Raw genomic sequence first — 24,291 nt, forward strand, 5'->3', positions numbered from 1 at the left:
ACAAAGTGTGAGGCTGAGCCGTGGTTCCATGATATGATGTTGTAGACAGTGCCACTTGAATACTGTTGTGATTTATTACCCTTTCTTTTTTATATGTATGCTTGCTGGCACCAGCTGTTGTACTGTTGTTGTTGTGGTCCATGTGGACCAGCCTCATGTGGTATATAAATAACAAATTAAAAAAAAAATTTAAAAAAATCAGTAGCATCTTCTTTCTATTCTACTGGTCGTGTGCGCTCAGAAAATGTATGGTTTGGGGGGTTGTTTACAAATTCTGAAAGTTGTAAGTGAAAAATTAAAACCTCCAGATATTTTGGAGACATTTCTGGGTACATTCGATTTTCACCATTTTGCAAAAAGGCGCAATTTTAGATTTACAAATATTTGTCATTTAACGCCAAACAGGTTAAGCTTTTCTATTTATTAGGGATTTAGCAGGAATTTGGTAAAATTTGCTGTGTTTTTATCTGCTAATAATGGTTTTATTTGATTAATAATGTATTTTTTTGCAAATATATTGGTTTGATAAACATTTGCTCAAATACCACAGGGTCTAAAAAATCAGTAGCACCTTCTTATTATTCTAGAGGCCATATGCTTTCAGAAAATATATGGTTTTGAGGGTCTTTCACAAATTCGGAAAGCTGTAAGGGAATACTAGCTCATTATGCCTTTGTCTTGCAGGTGGTGTTTTATTTTTCCTGGGTTTACTTCCTCTTTAACGTGAACTGTTAAACAGGGTTGATTTGGTTGTTTTGCAGGCTAGCTGGTAAGTGTGCTTTTGTGTGCTTTATTTCTGGTGTGAATGCAGCCTGAAAGATCATTCGAGCAGTGACAAAGCTTAGCAGCATGATAAGCGTGCACGCTCCAACTAGGGAAAGCATGGCCACACAACAGCCAAACAATTAAGCAAAAGATGAGGCTGATTGCTTGCTGTTACCACTCCTGACCATTCAAGCAATGCACAGTCCGTTGGTTGCTCTGATCAGGGAATTGGATAGCAAATAATAGCCGTGTATAATGATGGTGGACCAAACAACTGGATTATTCCGTTTTTAAAAAATATATTACACATTTTAATTCAGTGCATCATATTCCCCCTTTAACCATTTCCCTTCCCGCAGATAGACATATGCAGGGCTTTTTTTCAGGGGGAACTTGGGGGAACTCAGTTCCACCACCTCTGGCTCAGACCCTTGGTGCCTGCTCACCACAATCACTTGTAAACACAGAAGTCCGGTTTTTGTGTTTACAAGTGACCGCTCTGCACTCAGTGTGTAACCACCTGAACTCTGGATCCTATATGTAATGCAATCCTGGTATTTAATGCCCCTTTAAGACCCTTATACTGTTTATGAAATCTAAATGGGGTAGTGGTTGAGTTCCTGCACCTTTTTTCTGAGAAAAAAAGCTCTGGACATATGACGGCAGCAGGAACCCTTTGTCCCTCCGGGCCGCCGTCATATGAGGTCTTGTACTGTCGAGTACACACACAGATCCACGTCCTGTCAGAGGAGAGTAGACCGATGTGTGCTCCCAGTACAGAGGAACACCAATCAGTCTCCTCCCCTTGTGAGTCCCCTCCCCCTATAGTTAGAATCACTCCATAGGACACACTTAACCCCCTCCTCGTCCCCTAGTGTTAACCCCTTCCCTGCCAGTCACATTTACACAGTAATATAATAGTGTCAAAAGTGTCTGGTATGTCCGCCGCAATATCACAGTCACGATAAAAATCGCAGATCACCACCATTACTAGTAAAAAAAAAAACAACAATAAAAATGCCATAAATGTATCCCCTATTTTGTAGGCGCTATAACTTTTGCGCAAACCAATCAATATGCGCTTATTGCGATTTTTTTTTTTTACCAAAAATATGTAGAATAATACATACCGGCCTAAACTGAGGAAAAATATATATTTCTTTATGGGATATTTATTATAGCAAAACGTTAAAAATATTGTGTTTTTTTTAAATTGTCGCTCTTTTTTTGTTTATAAACAAAAAATAAAAACCACAGAGGTGATCAAATACTACCAAAAGAAAGCTCTATTTGTGCGGAAAAAAATTATCAAAATTTCATATTGCATGACCGCGCAATTGTCAAAGTGTAAAAGCGATGAAAGCTGAAAATTCGCCTGGGCAGGAAGGTAGTGAAAATGCCCTGTATTGAAGTGGTTAAGGTAATAATGCTTTGAAAAGAATTCTGCAAAGCGATTGGCAATATGTGCAGAGGATCCTGAAGGTTCAAGCTTTGGTTTTGTGCTAATACCACCATTCATTATGGCAGTAAAAGCTGCACTGAAATTGAAGGATCCGGAAATTCCTCTAAAGAAGGAGAAAACCTATTACATGCCATACAATCTGATTTCAAACAAACCAATAGGTTGCAGAAGTTGTATCCACCAACGGAAAAGGATGCGACTCCTTTATCTAACTCACCAGACTGGCCAAGAATGTGACACTTTCGCGATATCCTTGAATGACGCATTGACATGGACTTAAGAAAGTTTTACCTCACGACAGGTGGTGCTTGTAAACCCACCATTGCTTTAACATCCGTAGCAAGTGCTATGCGAGTGTGGGTGCAGAACTTTGAGTATGCAATCAAAAGCACGCTGCCAAAAGAAAAAAATCATCAAGGCTCTTGAGATAAAACTCTTGGCAGACTTCACAGGTGAGGCAGCTATAGAAATCATTCAATGGTCATCCAGAGCCATGCTCAGCTTAGTCACAGCCAAAAGGGTGCTGTGGCTAAAACCCCGGGCGGCTGACACATTCCCAAAGCAGAATTGCTGTAAACTGCATTTTTGATAGGAAGGTGCTGTTTGGCCAAAAAAACTGGAGACTATCATCTCCAAGGTTACAGGAGGAAAATCAGGTCTTCTGCCCCAAGATCGAAGGTCCAGACACCAGAGGGGCCAGCCATCCAGAGGAGCGCCAAACAGGTACTGGGATTTTGGAGGCTTTCGGCCATCCAAGGACTTCGGAAGGTGTTGGAGGAGTACACAGTCAACCTTCATAATATTGTAGAGAGCTAAGACCCCTGCTGCTCCCCAATATACCCATAAGCCCTTTTAACGCCAGGCCCACCCAGGAGGCAGTTGGAGACGGGTGGCTCACAGTGACAAAGTTCCCGGCAAGACCACTGCCAAAAAATGGCTGCTCAAATGGTATCCTACAGAACTACCTCAAAAGCCTTAATCAATTTATAGACTTGAGATGGAGCCTCTCCATACCATAATCCAGGTCATTCAACCAGGAGACTGGAGGATTTCAGAGAACTTGCAATATGCCTATCAGCATGTCCCGATCCTTCAGTCATACCAGGAGTTCCTAATTTTTGCGTTGAGGGACAGGTGTTACCAAAGCCAGCTGGAACCTCCACAGAATATGGTCTACCTAGGGGCCCAATTCAATACTCAGGCGGCCTCAGTTTCTTTGCCACCTCAAAATCCGAAAAATCAGGGAGACTTTCCAACAGGCATTGGCTGCACCAGTGATGTTAGCATCCCAGTGCATGAGTCCTCTCAGTACAATGGCTTAATATATTCTGATGATCCCATGGGCTCACTGGAAAGTCTATTTTCCAACAAGACTTCCTGATGCAGTGGAAGAGTTTGTCTAGCCCAGCTAATCAGGATCACCAGCTGGAGGCGCCAGAGTCTCTGGTGGTAGACAAAAAAAACGCTAAATGGCTTAGTCCATTAGGATCATTGTTACCACAGTTGCCAGCACAGCAAGGAGGGGCCCACCTGCGAACTTAAGATCCAGGACAGAGGGATTTCCCACTCGTGGCCTAGTTTCCAAAATTCTGGAATTTCTAGCAGCATTCATGGCATTGGCCATTTTGCTACCACACATACAGGGTCGCCCAGTCCTGCTCCATCTGGACAACACTGCAGCAGTGTCCTACATACAGCGACAAGGTGGGGAGTACAGCCAATCCCTCTTGAGAGAGGTGGACCCAATCGTGACATTGGCACAACAATATCTCCCAGATCTGAGGGTCATATATCTTCCAGGCTGTCCAGAACTTGGAAGCAGATCGCCTATCCAGACAATACATGGACCCCAACGACTGGTCCCTTCACCCCGAAGTGTTCAAACAGATCCTCCATGAGTGGGGGTGTTCGCAAGATGGATATTTTTGTCTCATCGACCATCTGCAAGGTGAGCCGGTTCCTCTCAGGCTACCCTCATCCATTAACGGAGGGGACGGATGCCTTTACCCATCCTTGGGTTGAGCAACTGGCCTATGCCTTCCCTCCAATTTCTTTAATCCTGAAATTCCCGACATGATTTTGACAGTATTTCCTTACTGGCCACACAGACCATGGGTCTCTCTGTCAATGGATTTCAGCGTGTGCACACCTCTCACTCTGCCGGTGACTCCTCATCTTCTCCTGTCTGAAGAAGATACCCTACATCCGCAACCATCACGACTCACCTTAGCGGCCTGAAGATTGTAAGGCAGAGGTTACAAGAGTTAGGATGCCATCTCGAGTTTTGCAGCTGAAAGTCAGTTTGACCCTAGTGACCCAAATTTATCTCCAATTCCATCTTTCCTGCAATCCGGATAGGATATGGGACTCAGTTCGCTTCAGGTGCAAGTTTCAGCCATCTTGGCTCTTACCCAAAAGAAATGGGAAGCAAACCTGCTGGTGGAGCATTTTATGAGAGTGGTACATAGACTACGCACTCCCAAGAGATATGGGTTCCCTCAATGGGACCTGCCAGTAGTCCTCAGTTTTCTAGCAAACCCTCCTCGTACTCCGACAGAATGTTTATTATGGGATATTGCCTTAAAAGCTGCTTTCCTGTTAGCCACAACTTCAGGGGGAAGGGTGCAAACTCCAAGAATTGGGGGCAATAAAACCTTATTCCATGTTCTTCCCAGACAGTTGTGCTGTGACCATTGGATTGTTTTGTCCCAAAAGTGGCATTGATCTTTCGTCTCTCCAGGGAATGGGTGCTTCCAGCCTTCCCAGCGCAATCAGATGCTGATCGGCACGCGTTGGACATTCCAAAAGTCCTAAAAAGCCTATCTCCAGGCTACTTCTACATTCAGACTTTCTGACAGACTTTTTCATCATCATGAAAATTTAAAGGGAAAGAGGCCTCGGCCAGAACCATCTTGGCCCGTATAGTAAAAAATATTCACCAGGCATATAGAGTCGGGAAGGATCCTCCAGAGGTGGTTAGAGCTCACTCAACCAGGGAAATGTCTGTCATCATCTTGGGTGGCGCGGGCAGGATTGTCTCTGGAGACAGTCTGCAAAGAGGCTAGATGGTCATCACATCATATGTTCTTAAACACTACAGGGTGTATCCAACAGCTCTTACTACAGTAGAGTTTGGGAGGAAAATCTATCCAAGCTTCTATGTCTATTGTCAAAGACTAAGTTTGTAGCATTAAACTCTCTCAAAAGCTCATTATGTATCATATGTATGCTGCCATGTCTGGCATCAGGAAAATTGAAAATTGTCTCAAATAATTACTGTAATTTTCCTTTTCTAATGCCAAGACATGGCAGCATATGAACCCTCCCTCTGATCTTTGTGTTTTATATGGAGAATGGGGGAGGTAGCTTGGCGTTAGGAAAGGAAAATTACAGTAAGTATTTGATACAATTTTCCATTTTAATTGCAACTTATGTGCCCATTAGGGAAATTTTCTTTAATTGACCTGACCTCACTGGGGATGAAAGTGAAGGTAATATGACATTTTTTAATGGTTGTATTTCACTACTTCTCTTTGTAACCCTGTGTATAAATATGTGGGTTCCATTACAAGATTTAGAATTGTACAGTGTCCAAGTTCAAAAGGGTTAGAACCTCTGCCTGTTTTTTTAAATGTTTTTTTATTATTGAGGTCTCCCTGAAAAGATGCACCCAATGCATTTGTCCTCAATCACTGGGATAACAAGTGAAGAAAAATCCAAAATTATGAGTTTTCACTATAACAGGAATAGAGGGGAAATCTATTGGGCAAATCACATTTCCAAGCAAAGTGCAACTGTGCTTGCAAAGTGAACAGCCTCTTCAACTCTAATAAATCAATTCCACTGTCTGAGTATATTTCCCTAACTTCTGAGAGATTATTATTCCCTCTTTGCTGTGTGCACATGACAGGAAATTAAAGAAAATATCTCCAATATGACAAAGGTGGGAAACAATTCTTGTAACCCTTCCCATACTCGATCCAAAATAGAAAAATAAAAAAGTTTTAGGCTTTAGAAATACTTTAATGCTGATTCAACAGGAAAAAATTACTGGCCAGTTTGAATTTTAGTCCCTACCTATTCACACTGAAACTTAAAAAATGTGCTACTTTAGCACGATTTCAAAGTCGCACATCAGTGTGATTTGCACTGCCGATCTCATTGCGACTTCATACCACAGAAGTCTACGCAAGTTGCAAATAAATCAGCAAAAAAGTAGTATAGGAACCTTTTTCAAAGTCACTGCAATTTGAACGGCTCCATTTCCGACAATAAGCTGTGCGACTTGGCTGTCAAATCACATGACAAATCGGACCTGTGTGAATCGGGGCTTAGACTCCATGCACACTAACTTATTTTTAGGCTCCTAGAAGCTAGTTTGCTTCTAGAGGCAGAAAAAAATGCTCAAAAAGTGTTGTTCTATGTGTCCTTGCAAACTGTTGTAAGCTAGAAGCGTTTTTCCAGCTTCAGCTTTTAGGAGCAGAAAAAAAATTCGATTTGCCAGCTGAGAAAAAAGCTGATAGCTCCTAAACGCTGTTAACCACTGTCAAGCACCGGTTTCCAGCGTTATGTTTTTTTCTTCTAAACAGTGGCCTGCCAACATCCTTAACAACCAGTGTATTGCTGGTTAAGGAGTAGGCCGGCAAGCTGGCCACTGCATCCAAAACGGATGACTTATCAGCTGTCAGCTGAATGTAAACACAATTGCCTGCAATAAAAATGTATCGGGGTCCTCCCCGATACATACCCCATAATTTTTTTTAAAATGGTGTTAGGTCCCCTCCAAAATCCATATCAGACCCTTATCCGAGCATGCAGCCTGTCAGGCCAGGTAAAGATGGGGGAGGCAAACTGGTCACCACCGATTGAAATCTGTGTCACCTCTCTCCGCTGTAAACTGCGAAAGCCTTTGTCGGGTATGAACTTTTTTTTTATTTGGTCTGCGCTCGGAGTTCATGATTTTGGGTGAATGAGTAGGGGTACTATACTACCCCATACTCATTCACATGGGGGGTGCAAGGTCTGGGGGCTTCCAGATTATAAGTCCCCCAGCACCAGGATTGTGGGGAATAGGCCCTTGCCCTCATCAACATGGGCCTGGCATGGATTGTCCCCGAAAGGGCCTGGCATGGATTGGAGGGGCCCACACAATTTTTTTCTCAATTTTTTATTGCCTGCAATTGTTTACATTCAGCTGTCAGCAGGGAACCCCGCATTGTTAAGAACACGGTCGGCCGTCCCTTATCAACCAGCTATTCACCCACCCGATTCTTGACAAAAACGCTATTGCTCCTGAACACTTTTGAAAAAGCTCCTAAATATTAGCATTTTTTTTTTTTTATCCAGTATTTTTTCTGCGGTTTTTGAGTGTCCAGTGTGCAAGGAGCCTTAAATAGTTTTGATTGAATGATATTTCTAAGATCATAATTGATCCTTCAAAACCATTATACTTCAGAGAATTTGTTCAATGCAACATATGGCTAAATAAAGGAATTACAAAAAAAAAGAAAAAATCATAGGAAGGTTTTTGGGTGTTGGCGTGGAGTGATTTATTTTTTATTTATTTTTTCTAATCAATCTATGAACTGTGGTCCCAGAAACATTGGTGTTCGGCAAATCTGAGATGTGAAGCAATGTAGAAGGTTGTTGTTTGTTAAATAATATATATATATATTATATATATATATATATATATATATATATATATATATATATATATTATGACTTGGACAAATATTAGACAACATTAAAATTCTTTAGAGTTTACATAATTTTTCTTCCAACTGTAATGCTGGGGTAATTGAGAGTTTGGGGCTTTGAAAGTGTGATTAATGGTAGGCTGCAATATAACCCGGAGAAGCCCCATTGGTGCAGAATACTATTGATTATAGGTAAGATGTAAATACTATTATTATTATTATACATGGTTTACTGTATATAGAACCAACAGTTTGCGCAGCGCTTTTACAATAAAAGGGAGATAGTACAGTTGAAATACAATTATTATACATTTCAAGACAAGAGATTTAGTAGGGCCCGGCCCATGACAGCTTACAACCTAAAAGGGAGGGTTGAGTGGTATAAGGATAGGTTCACACGGCTGCGTTTTTTCCGCGAACTTGCCACGATTCGCGGCCGCGATTTCAGGGAATGACAGTCTACAGAGCTGAATTCGCATAGCACACGGATCAAACTCGCACACAGGGCCGGATTAACAATGGGGCTGATGGAGCTGCAGCTCCAGGCCCTTTTCTCAAGATAGGCCCATTTGCCAAAAAAAAAAAAAAAAAAAAAAAAATTTTTATTTTTTTTTTAAGATTTTTTTTTTTTTAAGATCGAATTTGGGGGGTTGTAGCTCGATGACCAGAGGTCACAGAAACCCCACATTTGGGGGTAGGCATGGGAAGACCTACCCCACAACTGGTTAAAATATGGGACGGCTATCTTTTATGGTTCCGGAGATACGGGCCTGCTTGCACAGCCTGTCAGAAGCTACATTCAGAGCGGCCAGTATAAATACAAGCTGACACACTACAGCAGACTGATAGGATCACAGTGCTTATAATAATTATTTGTATATTACTCATGGTAATTAACCCCTTGCCACCCAGGCCAATTCTGACACTTCTCTCCTACATGTAAAAATCATCATTTGTTTTTTGCTAGAAAATTACTCTATGGTGGTCTTTGCACTTTTTATGTTGCACGGTATAGAGCTGCACGATTCTGGCTAAAATGAGAATTGCAATTTTTTTGCTTAGAAGATAGATCACGATTCTCTCACGATTGTTGCGGCGTAACATCATCTTTCACATTAAAACAAAAAAAAAAAAAATGGGCTAACTTCACTGTTTTGTTTTTATGGTTTTTATTATTCATTGAAGTGGGAAAATGCAGTGTGACATAACATATTGCAGCAATAGCCATTGTATTCCCTAGAGTCTCTGCTAAAATATATATAATGTTTGGCGGTTCCAAGTAATTTTCTAGAAAATAATATTGCTTTTTAACTTAAGAAACAAGTGTTGGACTTTAAGTGGTTAAATTTAGTTACAATGTTAGTTAGTTACAATGTTTCATTTTGTTTACAAACTTCGCACACTGCCCAGATTTGTTCTTTACACACAGAAGTTTATCCCTTTGATCTAAGAAGGAAGTGTAAGTTACAATGTTTCCTGTTAAAAACTTGGCAGACTGCCCAGATATTTTCTTTTGACAGCTGAAAGTCTCTCCACTTGTTATATGAAAGAATCAGCAAACTCTGCATTGGAGATCGTCAGGGGGGTTGAATCGAGATCACGATTTTTTTAACGATTAATTGTGCAGTTCTAGCACGGTATTTGCGCAGCAATTTTTCAAACATGTTTTTTTGGAAAAAAATGTTTCATTCATTAAAAAAACAGTTAGTTAAGTTAGCACAATTTTTTTTGGTATCCTAAGTGATGCTTTACATTTTTTTAGGTTACATGTTTAGAGTTACAGAGGAGGTCTAGAACTAGAATTATTGTTCTCGCTCTAACGATCGTGGCGTATGTAACCTGTGTGTATCTGGCTCTGATACTACCAGTGCCTACCCAGCCACTGACTAGTATCTCTCAGCAGCCTGTCCCCACACACCCTCTCACCTGCTGATCTGTGGATGGGGGAATCACTCCTGCAGTGTTATTGTGTTCTGCCAGTGCGTACAATGATCAGTGTTGCTAACTTTAGCTGGCAGCACTGATTGTTTGAAGAAAAAAAACAGGCTGGTTGTACTCAAGTTGATTAATAGATTGACTTGTGTAAAACCAGCTAGCCCATACATAGATTGACTATGGCTGGTCTCTGCATAATTGGCGTAATTTCAATCCATGTATGACCCGCTTAACCACTACTCAGTCCCTAAATATCCTTCCACTCCTGTACATAGTGCTCACTGTCATACTCTCCACACTCCTCTCCTGTACATAGTGCCCACTGTCATACTCTCCACACTTCTCTCCTATACATAGTACCCACTGTCATACCCTACACACTCCTCTCCTGTACATAGTGCCCACTGTCATACCCTCCACACGCCTCTCCTATACATAGTGCCCACTGTCATACCCTTCACACTCCTCTCCTGTACATAGTGCCTGCTGTCATACACTTCTCTCCTGTACTTAGTGCCCACTGTCGCACCCTCCACACTCCTCTCCTGTACATACTGCTCACTGTCATACCCTCCACACTCCTCTCCTGTACATACTGCCCCATCATACCCTCCACACTTCTCTCTGGTACGTACTACCCTCTGTCATACCCCCTCACTCTTCCTGTACATACTGCCCATTGTCATACCCTTCACACTCCTCTCCTGTACATAGAGCTTTTTTTCCGTACCCTTTGTACTCCTCTCCTGTACATAGTGCCCACTGTTAGACCCTCCACATTCTTCTCCCTCACCTGCACATACTTCCCACTTATATACCGTCCATACTCCTCCCCTATGTCGCTTACCCACAAAAACAGTTCTTTAAAATTATACTGAATATCCTCAATGTTACCAGCTCTAGAATGGACACACTTTTGTTAGTTCAACTAAAGGAAATCTCAGTTCTCATATTTGTTCTGCCCCATTATTAGTACTCATTTAATTTTGTGATTACTACTATGATGTATAGAGGAACATCAGGGATCTCAGCTACTCTAAATATAGCACTTATATAAAAAAGTGGCCCTGAAAATATTTTTTAAATGTTGGCAACTGTGCACTTAGGCACTACCCAAGGGCCACCGTCCACCGGGTCAGTAGGGGGCCCCATGAGAGGCTCCTGGGATCCTATGATAATAAAGCGGTAGTAAACTTTCCTGACATTACTACTTTTTAGAGGCCCTGGGGTAGGTTATGCCACAACGTACAAGTATGCACAGCATATTAGCACATTAGGGTACACTTACATTTTCAGACTGAGCCCTCCAGTGCTGCGATGAATCAGGCGGGGCCTGGACACTTCCATCTTCACCCGGTCTTCCTTCTGGGTTCTGTGCCTTTGGTCACTTGCCTTGGCTGGGCTGCGTTCATGTCATTCCCACGCATTTATTTATTATTTATTACACCCCATTCACACCTCCGCGACAAAACGCCCGACGCCGGCCGCTCGTGCCGCTGGAGGGGAGAATTCCCATTGCTGTCTATGAGATGGTTCACATCTCATAGACGCCGTACACCTGCGGCATGAAAAAAAGTCTCGGACCCTTTTTTTCAGGCGGCATTGGCGTTCGGCCATACAAAGCAATAGGAAGGATTTGTAAAAAAAAAGTTACACTATTCGCGGCAAAATACGCCGCATACGCAGCGTTACTTGTCGCGGAGGTGTGAATGCAGCCTAAAAGGCCCCACCAAAATCCTCAGCACCAGGCCCATGATGTTCTTAATCTGGCCCTGCTCGCACAGGACCCTTTTTTCCCGCAGCTTATATTCGCAACGCATTGATGTGAAGGGCACTAATGTTAAACTATGTAATTTAAATGACTTGCGAATTTGAGAAATCGCAACGGCTCAATGTCGCAATATAATTCGCAGCAGTGTGAACCTAGCCTAAAGAATAATATTTGTATTTGGATGAGTTCATGAAGAAAGAAGTTCAGTTATTGGGCAGAAGGATGGGCTTCCCTGAATAGAGGAGCTTGGTGCTTTTAAAGTCTAATTAATACACAATTTTTTTCAATAATATGGAGTGTTTTTTTTTCACCGTGTCTGTGTATAGACACCGTGTCTGTGTGCGCGCTGCTCACTGTACTGAGGTACAGGCAGGTAAGCAACTTTAATGCAGAAGAGACAAAGCATGCCTCTTCTGCATTAAAAGTCCTGCTTCTTTGCCCTTTTTTTGTTTTTTAAAGTTCTACTTTAAGGAGAACATCAGTGATCACACCAACCTGCATGGCTGCAATATGAGGATTTAAATAACCAAGTAATTAAGAAAGCTTTCCAGTTGCATGGCATTTTATTATATATTCTGTGCAGTTCTTACCTTGAACTCTAGCTCCATGCCTGTAACATGTTCTCCAACCTCAATCTGAGCTAACTTCTGAATATATGTATACAGATTTCTTGCTGGAACTTCTGTGTTCCCACATGCCACAGCTTCAAACAAGGCATCATGGATAAAGCTGTACTGATCTTCTGTCTGTACCATGTAATTTCTCTGTGAGCGCATTAGTGTCACATGTCCATAAATATCTACTGTTTTTTCATGCTTTATTCTTTCTAGCATTGCATCAATGACTATAAAACACCCAGTTCGCCCAACTCCAGCACTAGGAAAAAAAAAAAAAACAGTTAATATTAAAGATGAGCAAGGTCGGGTTCACAATGGAATAATATTTTATACTCTTTTGCATGAATTCTGTTATACATTTTTTAGTATGGAATATTTGTAAAAACCTTTTAAACCTTCAATACTATGCTAACATTTAACAATACAAAGATTGTTGTGGGTGGATTAAATGAGGTATGCTCCAACATCTTGCAATTTGTCTTTTAATGTTCCTACTCCTCCAAAGCAAAGTTGGGCTAGCACTTTTGTTTTGACTTTCCCTGAACCAAAACTGCTGCAAAGCATCATTCACAGTCCTAAACTGCCATGGTGTGGCCAATAGACCTGCAAATACCTCTGGCTAGGATCCTAGGTATTCTAATAAGCAGCAACTGCTCAGCTGTATACCTGAAAGACAAGCTGCAAAGAGATGAAGCTATAAGAATGTATATACATATGTAATTGTGGTAACCTGCAATTCGAGACAGATGTCCACTCTTGGATGCCAATACATTTTTGTCTAAGTGCGGACATTTGTTCCTAACTGCAAGTAATCGCTGGATGAGTGGATACATGCTTACAAACAGACAACTCCAGTTCCTTCCAGCCTGTTATTTAGTTATACAGCCTAAGCAACCATTGTTTGGAACACTTTGAATCTTTGCTGCTGGTATCTGTAGGTATACTTGCTCCATCATGACAGTTTATGACATGTGAATAAAGCCTGAGGCCCCGTACACACGGTCGGACAAAACCGATGAGAATGGACCGAGGTTCAGTTTCATCGGTCCAAACCGACCGTGTGTATAGCCCATCGGTCTGTTTTCCTTCGGTAAAACATGCTTCAAAACCGAACCGATGGACCGCTGCCCGATCGGTCCAAACCGATGGTTAGTACAGAAAAGCATCGGTTGAAAACCCGCGCATGCTCAGAATCAAGTCGACGCATGCTTGGAAGCATTGAACTTCGTTTTATTCAGCACGTCGTGTGTTTGACGTCACCACGTTCTGACCCGATCGGTTTTTGGAACGATGGTGTGTACGCACATCAGACCATCAGGCCACTTCAGCGGTGAACCGATGAAAACGGTCCTTCGGACCATTCTCATCGGTTTGTCCGACCGTGTGTACAAGGCCTAAGAGGCTGAGCTTGCTAAACTTGTGTTTTTTTTCTCTCCAACCCATGTAACAAGTAAGGCTACATTCAGATGGTGGAATTTTTGCATTTATTAGTCGATTCTTGCCAGAGGTTGTAAACTGGCAGTAGTTACATGCAGATAGATATTTTAACCAATCCAGGATGTAGCCTGTTTATGCCAAGGTCAGTGTTTCTGCTGTGCACAAACTGGTTGCAGCTAATCTCCCAGTTTATTTCCAGCCATAGTACAGAGCAGTGCTTTAACTGGGCCGGAACGCGGCGGTACTCAGTACCGCCACTTCCAAAAATGGCCCTGGAGAGTACCAGCACCTCTCCGTGCGCCCAGTACGTGGGTTTCCCGTACCGGAACGCAGCCCCAGGCCAGGAATATGATGATCAGTGGCGGAACTACCGCCATAGCAACCCACGCAGGCGCTATGGGGCCCGCAGCCGAGTGGGGCCCGCTGATGGGGAGGCAGATCGGTGCGCTTTGACAGTTACAGAACCGATGCTGTGTATCTCTCCCTCCTGTCGGCATCATTTCTGTAACTGTCACAGCGCACCGATCTGCCTCCCTGTTCTAGCCACATGTGATCCTCCTATAGGTGCCTGGTCTCCCCCCAGCGCTGCCTGCTTTCCTCTCCCTAAAAGCTGGGGGACACTGTGAGAGCGGGGGAGGGCTTTCCTGTCTTAATGCACAGGCACTTCTGTGAACTGCCCAGGGGTCCTAGGTGCATGGGGGGCCTTTGAAGTTTCCTCCCAGCAGGTTCGGGCAGCAGTGGTAACAGGTCTCCTCACGTTGGCTTTACAGGTCAGTTCTGGCTGTGTCTGCAATGCTCTCTCTCTCTCCCTGGCATCTTCCTCCCTTCCTCAGCCACTATCTGGCTGGCCGTCCTGCTCCCTGTCGTCCTCACACAGATCCATTCATCTTTGCCTGTCACACTGCTCCTCTCAGATGGTTGTTATCTCTCCCCCTCCCTTCCCTGACTTTTCCCTGCAGACACTTTACCTTCACACATGTGTGTGTGTGTCCCAGGATCTACAAACATTACAAATGTCTGGAACAGTGGCGGCTGGTGCTCAAAATTGGGGGGGCACAAAAAAAAAAAAATTGAAGCCTCACTGTGCCCATCACATGCAACCACTGTGCCATGCCACCAAATGCAGCCACTGTGCCATCAATTGTCACCACTGTGCCATGCCATCAAACAGCAACTGTGCCATCAATTGTCACCACTGTGCCATGCCATCAAACGCAGCTACTGTGCCATCAAACGCAGCCACTGTGCCATCAATTGTCACCACTGTGCCATGCCATCAAACGCAGTCACTGTGCCATGCCATCAAACGCAGCCACTGTTCCATCAATTGTCACCACTGTGCCATGCCATCAAATGCAGCCACTGTGCCCCTCAATTGTTGCCACTGTGCCAATTGTCACCACTGTGCCCTTTAATTGTCACCACTGTGCCCCATGATGCCACTGTGCCCATTGTCACCACTGTGCCCCATGATGCCACTGTGCCCATTGTCACCACTGTGCCCCATGATGCCACTGTGCCCATTGTCACCACTGTGCCCCATGATGCCACTGTGCCAATTGTCACCTCTGTGCCCTTTGTCACCACTGTGCCCCATGATGCCACTGTGCCCATTGTCGCCCCTTTCCCTGTAAAAAGCACTTACCTGAATTTAGCATTTATGTTCAGTAGCTCTTTCTACAGTAGCTCTTTTTCAGGGTACTTTCTAAGGGTATTTTCATGTTCAGTATTGGGGGGGGGGAGCACCGGCGCCTAATAGAGTACCGGCACCTCTTTTGGCCCACTTAAAGCACTGGTACAGAGTGTTAATAAGTTCACAGGTGGCATTTAGCTGTCTCTGAACGCAGAAAACTAGCCACAGATATTTGGCTATCTGAATGTAGCTTAAAAAATATCTGTAAAAATGTAATGGAAATTCTCTGATCCAAACAGTATATGTGGTCAAGATGGCCAGCTTATGGCCCCTATACCTGCAGTGAACAATGATCGGTCCTGCATCAGGAGGATTACATGTTTTTACTCTTCTGAGGAATGCAAGGAATGGAGTTGGATACTCTGGAACTCCATGGTCTGGCCAGGCTGTAAATTGAAATTGTCGGACCTCTCTCTTTTCAGTTGATCCATTCTGCAGGAACAAAATATAGTCTTGTAACTGCTTGTTAAACATGTTTAAAAGTGATCTTTTTACTTGCATTCAAATGTGTATAAAATATGGAGTGCAAACAATCTTTTTTTTTTCACAAGAAAAAGTGCAATCGATCTTTAAATCCTCCCAAAATAGCCAAATGTGTCACTCACCAGAAATCCTGGCTGCTCAATTAAGTGCAGCAATAATGCATGTATCCATAACCTCCAGAATAACTGGAACCTCATTATGGTCTTTAGGACTCTGGATATGGCATAGGAATAAAGCAAGACTATATAGTGTAATACTGTATAAAATTACCATTACCATATGTACCACAACCGTGCAAAACAGCGCAAGACATGTGAACACCAGTGAGAGCTGTCACCACACCAACTGTCTCCCACATGTAGATCCTTCCAATCACACTACAGGTGTCACAGGGATCCATCCAAGAGTAATACAGGTCATGCTAGTCCCCTTCCAATATTCTCTGGGAGGCACAGCGCAGAGGCTCTCATCCATCACGTCATAAACCATAGACAGAAGGTGCCATATAGGGTAGTATTTATAAAAAAAAAACTGACAAGGTCCAATGCAGTAAGAGCCTCAAAAAATAAAAATTAAAAAAATGACAAAAAAGTAAATAAAAACATACCACAAAACGCCACCTCAGACACATCCACCGTGGCAGTGCAGCGCGTCTAGCTTTCACACTAGAGTTCATCTTAAGGGGCCTCTAGTGGATGTACCAGTGGCCACGATTATGAAGCCTGCCACTTACAAAATGGTGTCAATGCGACTTCCTGTCCGGGGCCATTTTACTGTGGACCAAGTGAGCTAAAACCATACAGCTGCTGGCCAGACCAAAATAGTAAAAAAAGGAAAAAAATATACAGAGAAAAGGGCCAGGACCCATTCGATATTTGCATACATATCCTTACGGACTCAGAGCAGACTCCATCTTATTGTGGTCCACCCAAATAAACAAATACATTAATCATAAACTGTGATAAATGTATCAATATCAGACTCCATTATTTAAAATATCCATCATACTCCAAAGTCCGGCTACAAAATCTCCAGAAACCTTAAAAGTTATATTACTCATCTTACATATTTATTAAATATATTATATTTAAAAAGTACATGAAAGCTAAATTTGTTACACCCTCTACATCTATATACTTTTATATATTGAAAGTATATAAAAATAGGATTTTTTTGTACTAACCGTAAAATCCTTTTCTCTGTCGTCCATGGTCCCTCTGGTCATAACCCCTCACCTTGCAGCATGCAGCTCAATTCGTCAAAAAGCAGTACAAACTTAAAAAGGAGGGGTGGGTGCCGTGTCCGTCCATGGACGACAGAGAAAAGGATTTTACGGTGAGTACAAAAAAATCCTATTTTCTCTTATCATCTATGGACGGACACAGCTCCTTAAATCTTGACAAGCGGGACTTCCCCAAGCAGTGTCAGAAAAACGAGAGGTGGGAGCCACAATCAAAAACCAACTTCACCCCAAACAAGCAGAGCTCCTCAATGGAGGAGATGCCACTTTAAACAGCCGCCTGCAAAACCTTGCGGCCGAAGGAAGCATCTGAAGATGCACTCACACCAACCTTGTAAAATTTGGAAAAAGTGTGAACGGACGAACGACCAAGTCGCTGCCTTACACACCTGTGAAACAGATGCTTGATGTCAGAAAGCCCAGGAAGCACCAATTGCCCTGGTCGAATGCGCCGTGACAGGGAAAGGAGGCACCCACTCCTTAAGGTCATAGGCCTGGATGACAGTCTGCCTGATCCACCGAGAAATGGTAGCCGGCGAGACCGCCAGGCTCTTCTGCAGACCAGATACCGCCACAAACAGTGAGTCAGACCTCCGGAACGGAGCTGTAGCAGACAGGTACACCTGCAGAGCACGTACCACATCCATGGTATGTAGCGCAACCTCTTTGGGATGCGACAGTCAAGGACATAAGGACGGAAGTACAATGTCCTCATTCAGGTGAAAAGCCGAAACTACCTTAGAAAGAAAAGAAGGTTGCGGGCGTAGCACCGCTTTATCCTTATGAAGGCCCAAGTATGGTGACTTGCAAGAGAAGTCACAAATCCAAATCCACAATGGCTCAAAAGTGATATGGTCTAGAAATATTTAGACAGAATAAAGGTGGATAAAGCACCTGGACCAGATGGCATCCACCCACGGATCCTAGGTGAGTTGAGCTCTGTCATTTCAAAGCCACTGTATCTAATATTTAGGGACTCATTAATGACAGGAATAGTACCACTGGATTGGCGTAGAGCCAATGTGGTGCCTATATTTAAAAAGGGAACAAAGTCTTTACCAAGTAACTATAGACCTGTTAGTCTAACTTCTATAGTTGGGAAGATACTGGAACGTTTAATAAAGGACCACATGGATGAGTTCTTACAGGAAAAAAACTATTTAAGCAGCAGACAACATGGATTCATGAAAGACAGAAGTTGTCAGACAAACCTGATTTCCTTTTATGAAGAGGTAAGTAAAACCCTGGACAGAGGCGTGGCTGTGGACGTGATATATTTGGATTTTGCAAAAGCGTTCGATACAGTTCCGCACACACGGCTCATGTGTAAGGTAAGGTCTACAGGATTGGATATATCAGTTTGTAAATGGATAGAAAATTGGCTGAAAGCCAGAATTCAGAGAGTCGTGGTTAATGATTCTTACTCTGAATGGTCCAATGTTATCAGTGGTGTACCCCAAGGTTCAGTGCTGGGACCCTTACTTTTCAATATATTTATAAATGATATTGGGTCTGGGATCAAAAGTAACATTTCTGTCTTTGCAGATGACACCAAGCTATGCAGTGGAATAACGTCCTTGCAGGATGTCTCCAATTTACAAGCTGACCTCAATGCTCTGTCCAATTGGGCGACTGAGTGGCAGATGAGGTTTAATGTTGATAAATGTAAAGTTATGCACTTGGGGGCTAAGAATATGCATGCATCATACATACTAGGGGGAGTACAACTGGGGGGATCTGTAGTGGAGAAGGATCTGGGGGTTTTAGTTGATCATAAGCTCAATAATGGCATGCAATGCCAAGCTGCGGTTTCCAAAGCGAGCAAAGTCCTTTCTTGTATTAAGAGAGGTATGGACTCCAGAGACAGAGATATAATTTTGCCCCTGTACAAATCATTAGTAAGACCTCATCTGGAATATGCAGTTCAGTTTTGGGCACCAGTTCTCAAAAAGGATATCGGAGAACTGGAGAAAGTGCAGAGAAGAGCAACCAAACTGATAAGAGGCATGGAGGAGCTCAGCTATGAGGAAAGATTAGAAGAACTAAATCTATTCACTCTTGAGAAGAGGAGAATTAGGGGGGATATGATCAACATGTACAAATATATAAGAGGTCCATACAGTGTACTTGGTGTTGAGTTATTCACTTTACGGTCAACACTGAGGACAAGAGGGCACTCTTTACGTCTAGAGGAAAAGAGATTTCACCTCCAAATACGGAAAGGTTTTTTCACAGTAAGAGCTGTGAAAATGTGGAACAGACTCCCTCCAGAGGTGGTTCTGGCCAGCTCAGTAGATTGCTTTAAGAAAGGCCTGGATTCTTTCCTAAATGTACATAAAATAACTGAGTACTAAGATTTGTAGGTAAAGTTGATCCAGGGTAAATCCGATTGCCTCTCGGGGGATCAGGAAGGAATTTTTTCCCTTGCTGTAGCAAATTGGATCATGCTCTGCTGGGGTTTTTTGCCTTCCTCTGGATCAACTGTGGGTATGGAGTTGGGTGTATGGGATTGTATTGTGTTTTTTATTTTGTTTGTTTATTTTTTTGAGGTTGAACTGGATGGACTTGTGTCTTTTTTCAACCTGACTAACTATGTAACTATGTAAGGCCACCAACTCAGAAACACGTCTGACACATGTAATGGCCACTAGAAAGGCCACTTTCTGAGATGGTGTCAAGAGAGGAATTTCTCTAAAGTTCTCAAAAGGAGGCTCCTGAAGAGCCGAGAGCACCAGATTTAAATCCCATGGAGGGAGCGGTGGTCTAATTGGGGGAATGACATGTCGAACCACCTGCACAAACGTACCCACTAGTGAATGAGTCGCCAAGGGACGTTGAAAGAAAAGACAAGGCTGAAATCTATTCCTTAATGGTGCTTAAGGCAAGTTTCTGATCCACTCCCCGCTGCAAAAACAGCAGGACCCTGGAAATCGAATATGCCCATGGACGCCACTCCATCTCCTCGCACATAGACATGTAGGCCTTCCAAGTGCGATGGTAGATCTTCTGAGAAGATGACCGAATCCGACAGACCTCGGTCTTTTAGTACCTGGCTTTTAAAAGCCATGGCGTTTAAAAACAGTGACTGTAGAGCAGGATGAAGTATGGGACCTTGAGACAGAAGGTCCTCCCGCATTGGCAGCCGCCAGGGTGCATCCGCCAACAGGCGCACGAGGTCGGCGTACCAAGGACGCTGGTGTCAATCTGGAGCGATTAGAATCACCGGGATCCCTTCTGCGTCCACTCTGTGGAGCAGATGAGGAAGCAACTTTAGTGGGGGAAAGGAATAAATTAGTGGATACTGACCCCACAAGGTCACCAACGCGTCTGCCCAAGAATCTCTGGACCTGGCCACGAACCTTGACACCTTGCGATTGAGACGAGAAGCCAGGAGATCCACGTCCCGTGTGCCCAACCTCTGGAAAAGGAGTTGAAACACCTCCGGATGTAACGACCATTCCCCTTGGTCCAGCATCTGGCGAATTAGGTAGTCCGCCTGCCAGTTTTCCACGCCCAGAATGTAAACGGCTGACAGAGCCGGCACGCTCCTTTCCGCCCACTCATAGCCTGATCGCTCAAAGTTCTTGTACATTGATCGGCAGGCGAGATTTGTCCGGAGTCCAGTGACCCTGGGCCGACTGGACCCCCCCAGACTCCCCCCCCCCAACCTGTGAGGCTGGCGTTCATCATGATCACAGTCCAATGGAAAGGAAGAAACTATTTTCCGGACTGAGGAAACGGAGATCTCGGCCAAAAACTCAGGGAAGCCCTGACCAGGCGACCTACCTGAATCTGACGATCCAGAGACAACGGAGATTTGTTCTATTTGGACAGGATCTCCTTCTGCAAGACTCGAGTGTGGAATTGGGCATACGGTACTGCCTTGAAGGAGGCCACCATGAGGCCCAGAACTCACATGCAAAAATGGAGAGATGGCCATTTGTGGGATGCTAGCAATTTCATTGCCAACTGGAGTGTCTGCAACTTCTCCAAAGGAAGAAAGACTTTTGCCTCCGAGGAGTCCGGGGTCAACCCTAGGTACTCCAGACTCTGAGTCGGTACCAAGACCGACTTCTGAATGTTCAGCACCCAACCAAATTCCTGGAGGGTCTGACTGGCTATAGACACATTCTCCTCTAATTCTGAACCAGAAACGTCTCTCAGAAGAAGATTGTCTAAGTTACCCACGATGGCAATGCCTTGCTGTCTCAGCAAAGTCAGAATTGGGGCGAGCACCTTGGTGAACGCTCTTGGTGCAGACGCTAGGCCAAAGGGAAGAGCCACAAACTGATAGTGATCTTCGCTGATCGCAAAGTGCAGAAACCTCTTATGCCCGGTGCAGATGGGTACATGCAAATATGCGTCCTTGATGTCCAGGGATGCCAGAAAGTCCCCCGGATGGAGCGCAGCAACTACTGAACAAATTGATTCCATCCTGAACTCCGTCCTCCTTTGGGATTCAAATAGAATCCCTGAAACCTTTCCTTCAGTGGCACAGGTAAAATTACCCTGCACCTGAGCAAGTATTGTACTGCTCACATCAAGGCAGACCGACAAGCCGGAAGGAGAGGAAGATTTGAGGGAAAGAATCAGTTTGGCGGACAAGAAAGAAACTCGATCTTGTAACCTGAAGTGACCACCTCACAGACCCACTGGTCGGAGGGCAGGGAGGTCCACCGAGCTGCAAAAAAGAGATTTTTAATACAGCTTACCTGTAAAATCTTTTTCTTGGAGTACATCACGGGACACAGAGCGGCATATTCATTACTATATGGGTTATATGGAGTACCTTCAGGTGTAGACACTGGCAATCTCAAACAGGAAATGCCCCTCCCTATATAACCCCCTCCCATAGGAGGAGTACCTCAGTTTTGTAGCAAGCAGTATGCCTCCCAAAATGGTCCTCAAAAAAGAGGGGTGGGAGCTCTGTGTCCCGTGATGTACTCCAAGAAAAAGATTTTACAGGTAAGCTGTATTAAAAATCTCTTTTTCTTTATCGTACATCACGGGACACAGAGCGGCATATTCATTACTATATGGGATGTCCCAAAGCAATGCTTACAATGAGGGGAGGGAGAACATCTCCAAGACAAAAGGATTTAATTTAGAGATATACTCAAATCATAATAAATCCAACTTAGTTGAGAAAAATAATTTTAAATTTTAAATTTAACTCAAAAAAGAGGAGCCCCCGGAATCCGAGGGTCTCAAACTGCAGCCTGCAGCACTGCCTGCCCGAAGGCAGTATCAGTATTCCTTCTTACGTCCAACTGGTAGAATTTTGTAAACGTGTGGACAGAAGACCAGGTTGCCGCCTTGCAAACTTGAGCCATAGAGATCTGGTGGTGTGCTGCCCAGGAGGCGCCCATGGCTCTAGTAGAATGAGCCTTTAATGATACTGGAGGAGGCAACCCTTTCAAGCCGTAGGCCTGAGTGATTAATTGCTTAATCCACCTAGAAATGGTGGACTTTGCAGCTGCCTGCCCCTTCTTGGGCCCATCCGGTAGAATGAACAGCACATCTGTTTTCCGGATCTTCTTTGTAGCTTTAAGATAGGCCTTCATGGCCCTGACAATATCCAAGGTATGCAGCAACCCTTCCTTTCTGGAAGAAGGTTTAGGAAAGAAGGATGGTAATACCAAATCCTGGTTCAAATGAAAACTGGATATGACCTTCGGTAGGAAGGAAGGATGAGGGCGGAGAACGACCCTGTCCTTATGAAAAACAAGATATGGTTCCTTACAGGATAAGGCCGCTAGCTCCGAAACTCTTCTTGCGGAAACTATGGCAACCAAAAATACTAACTTCCTTGTCAGTAGAACCAAAGGAATTTCAGCCAACGGCTCAAACGGTTGTTTCTGTAAACTTGACAGAACAAGATTTAAATCCCACGGACAAAGCGGGGATTTAACTGGAGGTCTAATACGTAAGACCCCTTGAAGGAAGGTCTTAACCAGCGAGTGGGTGGCCAGCGGCCGCTGAAACCACACTGACAGAGCAGAAATCTGTCCTTTGATTGTGCTTAATGCCAATCCTTTATCCACTCCTAGCTGGAGAAAACTTAATACTCTATCGATGGTAAATTTGCGAGAAAAGCCATCGCTTGGACTCACACCAGCCTACATAGGCCTTCCAGACCCTGTAATAAATCACCCTAGAGACCGGTTTCCTGGCTCTGATTAGGGTAGAGACTACTTTCTGAGACAGACCTCTACCCCTGAGAATCAGGGATTCAGCTTCCAGGCCGTCAAATTTAGATGCCGTAAGGCAGGGTGGAGGATCGGACCTTGCGATAGCAGGTCTGGCCGTAGGGGAAGAGTCCAAGGGTCTCCCACTACCATCTTTAGGATGAGTGAGTACCATGCCCTTCTGGGCCATGCTGGAGCTACCAGGATGACTGGTATGTGTTCCACCCGGATCCTGCGCAGCAGGCGGGGTAGTAACTGGAGCGGGGGAAACGCATAAAGAAGTTTGAACTGATGCCAAGGGCAAACCAACGCATCGGTTCCGCAGGCCATCGGATCCCTTGAGCGGGATATGAACCTGTCTAGTTTCTTGTTGAGTCTCGATGCCATGATATCCACGTCCGGCACTCCCCATCTTTGGCAGAGTGCTTGAAAGACTTGTGGATGCAGAGACCATTCCCCCGGCCATAGAGTCTGGCGGCTTAAGAAGTCCGCCTGAAAGTTGTCCACTCCTGGAATGAATATTGCCGATATGCAGGGCACATGCGCCTCTGCCCATAGGAGAATCAAGCTCACCTCTCTCTGAGCGGCTTGACTCCTGGTTCCCCCTTGGTGATTTATGTATGCCACGGCCGTGGCATTGTCTGATTGAATTCTCACCGGGAACCCCTGCAATTTTGACGTCCAAGCCCTGAGGGCTAGTCGAGCAGCTCTGAGCTCCAAGATGTTGATGGGCAACTGCTTCTCTGGCTTTGCCCAAGTACCTTGGCGAGTGCAACCATCCAAAATTGCTCCCCAGCCCGTCAGGCTGGCGTCTGTGGTCACTATCTTCCAAGCCACTGGGCTGAAAGACTTCCCCTTCAGTAGATTCTGAGGGTCTAACCACCAACACAGACTTTGTCGGACTCTTGATAAGAGCGGCAACGGGATATCCAAGGCCTGTGGCCTTCTGCTCCATGCTGACAGGATGGCTGCCTGTAGGATGCGAGTGTGGCTCTGGGCGT

General features: G+C 44.2%; 1 protein-coding gene across 18 annotated transcripts in view; it reads right to left on the minus strand.

Moving 5' to 3' along the window:
* PTPRS (protein tyrosine phosphatase receptor type S) overlaps window positions 1–24,291 on the minus strand; it is a 565,376-nt gene that overhangs the window by 79,292 nt on the left and 461,793 nt on the right. For all 18 annotated transcript variants that reach the window (XM_040322493.1, XM_040322436.1, XM_040322492.1 and 15 more), the window contains 2 exons: window positions 15,657–15,811; window positions 12,223–12,508 (listed from right to left, as the gene is read on the minus strand). In XM_040322493.1, the coding sequence (XP_040178427.1) occupies window positions 12,223–12,508; window positions 15,657–15,811 (441 nt within the window). The remainder of the gene's footprint in view (window positions 1–12,222; window positions 12,509–15,656; window positions 15,812–24,291) is intronic.

This window comes from Rana temporaria, chromosome 1 (assembly GCF_905171775.1).
Source record: "Rana temporaria chromosome 1, aRanTem1.1, whole genome shotgun sequence".
NCBI classification, from domain to species: domain Eukaryota; kingdom Metazoa; phylum Chordata; class Amphibia; order Anura; family Ranidae; genus Rana; species Rana temporaria.